The sequence below is a fragment of the Fomitiporia mediterranea genome (genome assembly GCF_000271605.1).
Source record: "Fomitiporia mediterranea MF3/22 unplaced genomic scaffold FOMMEscaffold_14, whole genome shotgun sequence".
NCBI lineage: Eukaryota > Fungi > Basidiomycota > Agaricomycetes > Hymenochaetales > Hymenochaetaceae > Fomitiporia > Fomitiporia mediterranea.
In genome coordinates this window covers 869,689-880,954 of record NW_006760399.1, presented here as the reverse complement: position 1 = coordinate 880,954, position 11,266 = coordinate 869,689, and the positions used below count along the sequence as shown (strand labels likewise).

Below are 11,266 nucleotides of genomic sequence, written 5' to 3'. Positions count from 1 at the left end.
GTACTCATACTAGTACTTTTAAGTTAAACAAGGTTGTTATATAGTATTAAAATGATTTGGTATATAAATAAGTAAAGTAAATGAGGTTTAGAAACTCAAACTTAGTATTTAATTAGAGAATATGCTTAGTAATACCGTATACTCGTATACGGCGTATACGGAAATTTTTTACTTATGGTATACGCATACGTGTGTAAATATACGCCCGTATTTTCAGCTAAAATTTTCTCTTACGATACGGTGCGGAGCACTACCCCTTTGTTTGAGTTCTATTTGAGCTCTGCTACCGATTCAACAGACGCCCGCTTATATTAATTTGCATAATCAACGATTAGTCATTTGCCTCGGCATCAACTCTCTGCTCAACTTTCGTCATACGTTCGGCACGCCAGCGAAATGCATAGCCGACATCAATTCACTGTGATGCACTAGATGTTTATGTTACTTGCCGTGCGCGGTCGACATGCGTAAGACCACGGCGACGAAAAAATGTCGGATTTACAAATAATGGGCAAGAAATGCTGCAACTCAAGTTCAAAGACACTTCATAGTTTCCGCGAAGTCTCTTTGACACAATGCAATCTTCTAAGGTTCTTATTGTTGGGTCTGGACCCGCAGGCCTCATCCTTGGTCTATCACTCCTGAAGAACGGAATACCAGTCCGGATTATAGAGAAGGATGTGAAGCATCATAATGGCGAACGTGGTTCTGGAGTCATGGTTAGGCATTCCGTCTCTGCAATGTTCGCATACTTTCTAATTGCTATTTCCTAGCCACGCACGCTTGAAATTGAGCATTTCCTTGGTACAGATGAAGTCCACAAGACTGGGGCCAGTCTAGCAACGATTCACATTTTCGACCCGAAAGATCCTTACCGCATCATAAGGTCATCAAGAACAATGCAGGACATCGAGTCAACCCCCGCATGCCCAATTGTAAGCCTTCCAGATCGCTGATATAAGTGTAGAGTTTAATAGCTATTTAAGACCCGATCAGTGGTCCTTGGCCAATGGCGCCATCAAGCTATCCTTCGCAAGCACATCGAAGCTCTTGGCGGAAAGGTTGAGCTTGGATCTGCCTTTATTGGCTGTACACAGGACGAGAATGGTGTGATGGCGGAGATTCATAAAGTGATAGATGGCGTCGAGCAGACAGAAAAGGCTCGCTTTGAATACCTCGTGGGTGCGGACGGTGGTCGAAGTACTTCGAATGTTCTCTCTTTTTATATTCTCAAGTTGCTTACCCTTATTGTAGGTGTTGTGCGGAAAGATATGGGTGTCAATTTCCTTGGAGAAACACGTACAGAGGGTAGGCTGCATCTTGTTGATGCTCGTATAAAGGGCCTTGATGTCGACACGGTAAAAGGCATCATATTCGTACGCAATACATATAACTTACTGAAAATGCACAATTTTAGGACGTTCGTATGTGGGGTAGCTTTAGTTCCGCATTGTAGGTTTATTCAATCAATACCAATATCCAGTTCTCACTTTCCATTAGGGTGGTTCTTAGGCAGACGGTGCAGCCTGGCCTGTTCCAGGTGGCCTTTTCTGGACCCGAGACGAGATTTGACTACCTCAAAGAACACGATGACCCGCAAACAATCCAGGACGAGCTACAGAGGATCACGAACCGCACTGATCTTCAAGTCACCGAGATAATTTGGCATGGCGAGTGGAGGTTAGTCAAGTCGTACCTGCCTTGTCTGAGAATGATGTTTATGGATTGACTCAGACCGAACATTCGCATGGTGGACCGCTTCCAGGTCGGACGACTGTTCATCATTGGCGGTACGTTCGTTTACATGGCCGTGGAGAATTGCTACTGACTCCAGCTCTGCAGACGCAGCACATACGCACTCTCCAACAGGGGGACAGGGGTTGAACTCCAGCGTGCAAGATGCTGTAAGTGCCTTTTCGGGTCTGGTGTATGTTCTAATCTCGCTCGAAGCCTGACTCGATACCAGTTCAACCTTGCCTGGAAGCTTGCTTTAACAATCAAAGGGACTGCATCGCCACGTTTACTAGAATCCTACGAAGGCGAGCGCCTCCCAGTGATCGCGGAGATGCTCAAGCTCACGACCAAATTACTCGACCGCTTCATCCAGACTGACACCAATCCTGAGAAGTACGTCAAAGAAGCGGCAGAGAAACAGTCAAATAAAAATACGAGGAATGAAGACATATGGTTCCGCGATCGGAAACTTCTGCAACTCGACCTACACTATCGCTGGAGCCCGGTAGTCGTTGATGAGCGTTTCTTAGACCCTAATTCGGGGCCTACAGATGTATATGGCGTGTCAACCAACGAAAAGAGAGCTGGAGACCGTGCTCCCGACGCACCATCCCTCTCTGGAGTAAATGCCCCAGATCGTCTTTTTGACATATTCAACCCAGCTATGCACACAGTATTGCTGTTCGTGGCAGATCAGTCCTTAGTCGAGCAAGCGCACACGATCATAGCACCGCTCTCCTCGATTGATGGCGGATTGATACAGAAAGTACTTGTGTTCCCAGCAGGCGTAGACGCGTCGAACTTTTCAACCAGTGACATGAAGTATATTGTTGTGGACTTGGAAGGGCACGCATTTACCAATTATGGTGTGAACCGTTTGGATGGTTCACCAACGGTGGTGATTGTACGACCTGATGCTATGATAGGGGCATTCCTAAAGACGGAGGCTGGCACTCGCAAATATATTTCTGCGGTCTTTCTGACGAATCCGTGATTGCTTCATTGATACCCTATTTACTCTATTTGCACTTTCGTTATTCAAATAGAATCCCAGCTCAGTTGTTTGCCGATTTTTGAGTGAAATGTCCCTGCAAGGTTCCATTCACGGTTCCGCCGTCAGGCAAATATCAGACAACTCATAGAAATTACTGTAAAGACGGAGCAGGAGTGAGGATTGCATCTCAAGTGCGGAGGCGTAGCAGGGATCAGAAATGTAGGTAGGATAGCAATGAATGTGCTCGCACATCAAGCAGACACATGTTTGTTAAGCAGCTTCAAACAATTGCATCAACTAATAGCAAAGTCAATTGAAACGTGCATGGCTGTCAACAAAGGAATGCTTGCGCAGCTTCTTCTCGGCCATGCACATATCCTCACATTGTTATTAAGTCAATCAGCAAATAGTTACATTAACGAGTCTTTGATTATTAAACGCTTATATCTGTGCAGCTTATATTCTGGCTAATGTTCCAAATATCCGAGCTCAATACCCTTGATTTGCATAGCCTATCGAACGAGAATAGGTAAATCGCCAGTAAATGCATCAGCTACGACCGAAGTTGAAGGAAGCAGTAGACTTACCAGCAACTTCGAAGCGAACCTCGCAATCGAAAAGTCACCTATAGCAAACCAAAGCTAGAACATGGTCTTAGAAGACGAATTGCTAGCTTTCTGTATCACAATGCTTGCTTACCCCTGGTTGGCCAGATGGCTTCCATCCCGCTCGCATCTCTCCATGTTCGTCATTACCCATCAACGGACTCGTCTTATCTATGGCTTCTTTCCCGAATAATCGGACCAGCTTTTCACGGACTGGATGCCATCCGGTCCTATTAATACAAGACATCATTCAGCGAAAAATATCAGACATCGGGTGTGCGTGATGGCGAGGAAGGAAATGAGAACACGCACGCAAGTATGATCGCATCTGCCTCGAGTTCGGAACCGTCCGTGAACACGGCGGTCTTCTCAGTTAGATGATCGATTTCGACACCTTGCTTGACTTTAACTTTGCCGTTAATAATGAGTTCCGCACAGCCAACGTCAACGACTTCCAGAAAACTTGCGTCAAAGAACCGAATTCAAATTATTCAGGAAAAGAGACTTACAATAACCTTTTAACGTCGATAAGTCAGTTAGGGAAGCTTGGTGGCAGCCGAGGCGGTAGACTCACCTCCTTGACGGTCAAATGCCATCACTAATTGTCCTGAACCGTCCGGCCCGGCAAATAGTTTCATTCCAGCCTTCTTTAAACCATCATGCATATCTTTGTGGAGCTCGTCCACAAACGGTTGGAGTATCTTCCCTAGTTCGCGGAATGCGCCAAGTGGCAGTCCGGCAAACGAGAGGTCCGAGTAGTACGTAGGACGGTCCTCGGGGAACACCGAGGTGATCATCGTAGTGACATACTTATCTGAGACGACACAAGTTTCCGAGCGTTGGATCATTGTGACGCTCTGCGCACCACGGAAGACGAGATCCTGGCATATATCCACTGATGTATTTCCTGCCCCAAGCACGACCACACGCTTCCCCTTGTACTGTTCAGCTCCAGGGAATGTACCCGCGTGAAGAATGTCTCCCCCAAATGAGGAGGATCCCTTGAGTGACGGGATTACAGGATCACCCAATGCGCTCATGGCCATGACAATATGCTGTGGACGAAGGCGAATGGGTGTGCAATTGCGAATGACGGTCAGATCCCAGCGTTTCGTAGTGGAATCGTATTTCGGAGTTGGTACGAGAGTTGTGGAAGTCCAAACGACAAGATCCTGATCTTCAGCGTACCGTTCGAACCAATTTGCTAGCTTGTCTCGTGGAGTGAATGTCGGCCAGTTCGACGGAAATGGCTGATACAAGACTATGTGTTCCAGAGGTTAGAGCCTTAATGCAAGAAATATAATACCGAACTCACGGCCGTGGTGCGAGCGCGGAGTATGCAACGCAAGCGTGGGATACCTATTCCGCCAAACGTCACCGACGCGGGCAGTCTGTTCAATCACAATAGCACGAATGCCCATTTGACGGAAACGGGCAGCTGTATCGAGACCAGCTTGACCTGCACCAACTAATCTAGGCGTTAAGATGGAACGGTGACTGGGTATAATCTGGCATACTTATAACCACCTGAGGGTCCTTTTCAATTTCCTCGCGTCGTTGAGTATTGACCTCGCCCCATGTTAAAGTATGTCCGCCATATACGCCAGACTCGTTCTGTGGTTCTTCATGGCCTTTCCAGTCCCTTAACATCATCATAACGGCGAGGGCCTTCGGAATTTCGCCATCGCCTTCTTTCGGATAGTTCAAGCGGACATAGCCTTTACCAAGTGCCTTAGGTGTCTCGAAATCAAATGCCGTTTCAATAATGGGAGGCAGTACCGGACCAACTTGAGAAGCGCGGGGGCTTCCATGAGGATGGCTATCGAGGACAACATTCGAGACTTGTGCCTTGCCCAGTGCGGACTGTAAGTGGGTGCGGATAGCATCATGTCCGTGACGTGTCTCGAGGCTTGGATTGAAGACTAGTAGATCACGGAACCAACAAGATGGTTCAAGGCAGTCGAGCAAGGCTTTTACGTTTGCTTGACTGACAGCGTCACCAAACGCCTTGATCCAGGATGAGGCAAGTTCAAACTCCACGTTCGTCAGACCCATTTTCGTTATGAGATGTGAGAGACTCTAGTAAAAGCTCGAGGGTAGAAAAGAGTCGATGCTCGAGCAGTATTTTCGTAACTCCTTTTATGCAAGGCAAGGCGTACTGTCTCAAACATGCGCGCACGGCTTTTCCGAGAAATGATGGCATTTTGGACGCTCCCTTCGGCGCCTTGCTCCATGTGTAGCTTTTTTACATCATACCATTGCAAGCGGACAGAGCAAGGGTGCTCAAACAGCGTGGTGTGGTCATGGGCGGTAGTGCTAAGTTTTGATGTAAGACAGACCCTGCATTCTCGTTCCCAATCTGGAACTGCTTACAAATATTCCTTGTGCCGTTCAGGCTTACCACGTACTCTCGTTTCTCGGCACGGGAACACTGACTGCGATTCGTGTAATTACACTTTGTCGGTCATGGTCGGACTGAGCGAGAAGGCCAAGGGTAAACAAAGAGCCATAGAACCTCTGGATCCTGCAGAGCAAGAAGAACCGGCAAAGCCGACGCAACGACCTGTAACGATTCGCTTCACAGAGGGTCTACCCGACCTTACTCTCACACTTGGAATTCAGGACAGCGTCCGTACATTGAAGAGAAAGGTGAGCCTGATAGTTTTATTCTTTAACTATATTACGAAATGTCTCAGTGATTCTCAAGATTCGTGAAAACCGACCGCAAACAGTAAAACGTCGACTACGCCTCATTTATTCTGGGAGAATACTTACGAATGAAATTTTGCTGTTGGAATGGCTCGATTCACTGGAGAGGCGGCAGAAACGACAAGTCGATGCTCAAGAAGGGAAAGGCAAAGCAAAAGTGAAGGATGATTCCGACAATTTTGTCGGAGGATCAGAAACAAAAGCGTTAGGAGAGTTGGGTCCTACTTGGCTTCACTGTTCTGTCGGAGCAGAAGTTGCTGAAGTCGAGGATGAAGATGAGGAGCACGTTCAGGTACGTGACGACTTTTACTGTTTTGTGCTCGTGGTTGACTGACATCAGTTTCAAGAAATCACAAATTAAACCGCTAAGGGGCTTTGACCGTCTCGCAGCTGCCGGTTTTTCTGAAGAAGATATTGCCAACTTCCGTCGGACTTTTCATAGTCAATCAGCCGCAAACTACCTGGATGCAGAGCCACTGGGTGATGACGAAGACTGTACGTATGATTATTATATTTCTTCATTACTGCGTTCCTGATGATTTTGATGTAACGCAGACGAGGAACATGCACGTGCGCTAGAAGAGCGGTGGATCGAATCTCTCGATAGCGGTGCCGATTCGCCCATCTCGCCATCATCCGCATCAAGAACGCTCCTCCAAGGCCTCCTTGTAGGATTCTTCTTTCCCCTGCTTCCGTTCTTTTTCTTCCATGAAGCACGACCTGCAGTCTTCTGGGAGAACGGACGAAGCCAAGACGCCCCAAGCAGCGTTGTGTTTTCGTAAGTCCAGATTCGCTTTGTAGAATATTTTATCGTGATTCAACTCATGATTTCTATTCCATCGCGGTTCTCTTGCAGTAAACGGATGCAGATGGCTCTCGTACTTGGGTTTATTCTTAACATCACATTTGGTGCCTGGAGATATGTCCTTGGAAGATAGGCAATTCGAACATTCTACCAGTATTCCGTCCACATTGCACATCTACACATACCTGCTAAATTCTTTTACTCTGCCAGTTGTGTTATCCAGCCAGAATTTTTACACAAATACTGCCTATTTCTAAAATCCCGAGAAAAGAATGATTCCATATCACGTGACCCAATTTGCCCCTCGCAAACTTAATGTCCATGTTGCCTTTGAAGGTACAATTGACAGATTGCACACAGAAAATACAACAACTGATCAAGCGCCTATGTGAACCAAGTTGACCCATCTCTCAACCTGAACGTCGAGCTGTGCTTTTAGCTCAACAGCTGCCTTGCGTAGCCCAGCAGCCGCCCGCTTATACCTTGCCTCACCCTCGCCGCAATCCCATATGTACTCATAGATGTTCCGAGCAAGGAAAGGACCATCCTCATCAAGCAGCTCCCACATCGATCCAATCACGCTTCGAAACCCAGAGAATTGCATTGCTGCGGCTAAGTGAAGGACTTCATCGTGCACAGCGTCGTGAGGTTGCTCGGCAGTATGGCAAGCGGAAAGAAACGCGAACTCCGCATTTGGAATATTGCCTTGGACAATGTCGAGCAGAGTCAGTCCACCGTCGGACAGCTTGAACGAAGAATCAAAAGGTTTCGGATTTAAGTTTCCATGACAAACAAAGTGCACCCATGTTGCTTTCCGAAGTGCTTTAATCACTGTATTGCGAGTAACCACTGCACCACGAGATGGATCGCTGACGCGCATTTTGGTATCTATGCCGCAATTCCGGATGTTGGAAATTTCCCTTCTAGCCGACGAAAGCGAGGCATCTCCGATGATAAGCACCGTTGGTTCCCCTTCGTGTCCACCTGATCGTGCATCGATGAGCGCCCCGAGTGTTGGAGTATACGACGAGGCGTATTTGTCCAATAGATATCTGGCAGAGCCGTCTTTGTCCTTGAACGGACCTGCAGCGTGAAAGGGAAGCGCAGACAGCACAGACGTAGGACACCACCAAATGCGCGATCCCTCAGCAATACCCAGCTCCTCAAGTTTACTGACGATTTTGAAGACGACCCTATCCCATAACATTTTCATCACCCGGCGGAGCGTGTCGTCATATTGAGTCGAGTCAGCTCCATACAGCGTACGTGTTTCTAGGAGCTCTTTGCACAAGTTAGAGCTATCCTTGTAGAAATTTGCATCTAAAGGAATGCAGACAAGTGGTATATCCTCGCGGGGGAGCATAATTAGTGCATCACATCGGTATTTGCAATGGTTGATCACGACGACCGGTCCCTCTGAAGCTGCCTGTCGGAGTACTTTAAACGGTGTAGCGGCAAGAAAACTCTCGAAACCAGGGAGTCTCCGAATCTTCTTGATAATTTCTTCCTGCTCGTTGGAAAGTTGCCTCTTCAACTTCAGCATATCGTCGAATGACTGTTGCACTGTATGCACGCCGGAGCCAAGTGATCCATTGTTGCCCACCTTTGAACTGGACATCGATTCCTCGGAGGACGTTGCTAGACTTTCTAACTGATGACTGACACCCCTGAACCTTTCTGCAAGCTCCCTATTTGTTTCCATAAGTTGGTCTAACGCTGTTCTGAACCCACGCATCTGCGACCAGAGCAAAGCCCTTCCTTGCTCCAGTATCTCTATAGCCTCTTCAAGCCTGTTCCCCTCTACGGCGTAGGCCACTGCTTCCAATGAGAGCGTTTTATAGTTGCTCTTCCCCTTGAGAAAGTCGTGCTGTGAGTGAAGAGTGGGACTCACAATGAGCGTGCGTTGCAGAAGTGACATTGCCATCTCGTAAGCTCTGGACGTGCTGCTGTGAGCAAATGCCCGTGCAAGATCGGCCCATCGACTGGCAGAGTCGAGACGCACAACGGAACTAGAAAATTTATGCTTTGTAGCGCGTTCAAGCAATCGCATGCACACCTCTAAATCATCTGTGCATCCAAACTTCACGAATCGGACAGACAATGGATATGTGAGGTTCATCAATGATGAGGAATGATCAGCATGCCCCTCTGGAACAAGTTCCAAGGCGGTACTGTGAAGTTCTAGAGCCTTGTTGAGATCCTCCCTCCGTCCATGTCGATCGTATCGACGTCCCACGGCATTTGCGAGATTATTTAAAGACATGAAACGATCTTGATGTCCTTGTGGGCAAAGTTCCAGGGCAGCGTAATTGAGACTGATAGCCTCGTCGAGGTCCTCCGTCCGGCCATGATTTTTATATCTGGTATGCAATGAATTAGCAAGGTTAAGAAGAGACATCGAACGATTGGAACGGCCTTCGGGAAGAAGGACCAAGGCAGCTCGGTGAAGTTCGATGGCCCTGTCAATGTCTTCTGTCTGCCCATGCTGTTCATATCGCGTGAACAAGGCATTTGCAAGGTTATTCAGATATGAGGGACGATCATGATGGCTTTGTGGGCAAAGTTCGACGGCAGAATTGTGTAGCTCAATAGCTGCTTCGAGATATTCTGTTCGTCCATGCTGCCTAAATCGACTCCGCAGAGAATTTGCAAAGTCATTTAGTACTGCAGGACGGCTGGTGTGATCTTCTGGGCAAAGCTCTAAGGTAGCGCGGTGAAGCTCAATCACCCTATCGGAATCTTCATTCCGTCCGTACTGTTCAAATCGTGTTTGAAGCGAATTTGCAAGGTAACTCAAAGAGTTGGGTCGAAGAGGATGACCTTTAGGGCAAAGCTCCACTGCGGAATTATGAAGATCGATAGCCTCGTCGAGGTCCTCCACTCGTCCGTGCTGCTCGAACCGAATTTTCAGGGCAGTCGCTAGGTGATTCAAAGACGAGGGACAATCGGGATGACCATTGGGGCGGAGCTCCAGAGCGGCACGGTGAAATTTAATGGCCTCATTGAGGTCCTCTGTCTGTCCACATTCTTTGAATCGAGTTACCAGAGATTCTCCGAGGTGAACTAGAAGAGCAGAATAACGAGGATGGCCTTGGGGGCAACGATCCAGAGCGGTAAAAAAAAGCTCGATCGACTCGCTGAGATCTTCTTTACGTCCGTAATGTTTAAATTGGACTAACAGGGAACTCGCAAGGCTATCCAGGGATGAGAAATGATCAGGATGGTCCTTGGGACGAATGGCGGCACGATGGAGCGCAATGGCCTCTCTGAGATCTTCTTTCTGCCCACTTCGTTCAAACCGCCTCGTAAGGTATTAGATTGCACTCTGGATTAGGAAATCCCCAATTGCCTTATGTAGAATTACTGCTCTTGGAATGTCTCAGATTATCAGACTTCACTATGTAGTATATAAGGTAGATACTTGCTTGATGTCTCAATAAGAGAGAGTACTTGGGGCACTCCTGCTACACTTGTCAAAAGGTTATGAGCCTTGGTGCCCATTGAATGCCCCCACACACTTGCTCTTGCAGAACACCTTTGCCTCCTGCCAGACCACCAAGCCCAAGACCTCCCTCTCCCCCCAAACTCATTACAATGTTGTCTATGACACATACCTTTGTTAATGCTACAATGAAGGACTCTGACGTTACAAAGTTCTTTGAGGGAACAGAAAAGTTGGCTGGTGCAAAGGGATACAAGATATGGTGCTTGTGCATACACAGTGCACTCACTACCATAATGCTCTTAGACCATCTAGAGCACAATCCCCCTTCCTCTGATGATGCTGGCATACATACAGGCAATGTTTTGTATCATTGTATAATGAAAACAATAACTGATACAATTTATGTGAACTTCACAACACATACAAGTGTTAGAAGTCTCATGAAGGTGCTTTCTGAACAATACAACGTTCAAACAATGATGACACATACTGTAGACATATCCATGTTGTTTACAGTAAAAGGGCATGTATCACAGTTTGATAAGATGTTAGACAACATCAAACAAATCTATGAGCAGTTGTCTGCACATAATAAAGCCCCTAATAACAATATGTACATCTCAGCAATTAATCTCACTACTCCTTGTGAGTATAGATGGGTAGCAACAATGCTAGACAGGCAGATTACCCATTATAATCAACTACCAACAGTTACAGTGGCTCAGAAAGACATTCTGATGCCAGCTAAGCTGATACACAAATTATGAAACACATATACTAAGTATCATTCTTAGTACTCTCAAACGAAACAAGATACTGAACAAGACAGCCTACAAACAAAAGGCAAAAGTGTAGCTAAAGGGCAAAACAAAGCCTTACAATAAAGTTAAATGCTACAACTGTAACAAGTACAGGCATATGTTAAAAGACTGTCATAATCCTCTAACAAGCAAACACAGAGCTCAAAAGAAAAA

At 46.8% G+C, this 11,266-nt stretch overlaps 4 protein-coding genes across 4 annotated transcripts in view; 2 read left to right on the top strand and 2 right to left on the bottom strand.

Moving 5' to 3' along the window:
* The first annotated feature begins 453 nt into the window (after positions 1-453).
* Positions 454-2,803, top strand: FOMMEDRAFT_113569 (uncharacterized protein). The gene is made up of 8 exons (XM_007270768.1): positions 454-719; positions 774-935; positions 987-1,358; positions 1,418-1,452; positions 1,501-1,680; positions 1,735-1,790; positions 1,843-1,904; positions 1,967-2,803. Exons 1-8 carry the CDS (start codon positions 576-578, stop codon positions 2,726-2,728), a joined length of 1,773 nt encoding a protein of 590 aa, XP_007270830.1. The 5' UTR covers positions 454-575; the 3' UTR covers positions 2,729-2,803.
* A 437-nt stretch (positions 2,804-3,240) lies between these two features.
* On the bottom strand, positions 3,241-5,388 carry FOMMEDRAFT_95291 (FAD/NAD-binding domain-containing protein; the record flags this gene model as incomplete). Its single annotated transcript, XM_007270666.1, has 7 exons — positions 3,241-3,369; positions 3,428-3,563; positions 3,646-3,784; positions 3,843-3,878; positions 3,908-4,594; positions 4,649-4,841; positions 4,903-5,388. The coding sequence occupies 7 exons, from the start codon at positions 5,386-5,388 to the stop codon at positions 3,241-3,243; spliced, it is 1,806 nt and encodes a 601-aa protein (XP_007270728.1).
* Positions 5,389-5,770: 382 nt separating this feature from the next.
* FOMMEDRAFT_142985 (uncharacterized protein) lies at positions 5,771-7,127 on the top strand. Its single transcript, XM_007270767.1, has 5 exons — positions 5,771-5,982; positions 6,041-6,334; positions 6,390-6,537; positions 6,598-6,820; positions 6,899-7,127. Exons 1-5 carry the CDS (start codon positions 5,800-5,802, stop codon positions 6,978-6,980), a joined length of 930 nt encoding a protein of 309 aa, XP_007270829.1. The 5' UTR covers positions 5,771-5,799; the 3' UTR covers positions 6,981-7,127.
* Positions 7,128-7,223: 96 nt separating this feature from the next.
* The window catches only part of FOMMEDRAFT_95249 (uncharacterized protein), a gene marked incomplete at both ends in the record, with an annotated part of 8,980 nt that continues 4,937 nt past the window's right edge, over positions 7,224-11,266 (bottom strand). Inside the window, one exon of the mRNA XM_007270660.1 lies at positions 7,224-10,109. Coding sequence (XP_007270722.1) covers positions 7,224-10,109 — 2,886 coding nt within the window. The remainder of the gene's footprint in view (positions 10,110-11,266) is intronic.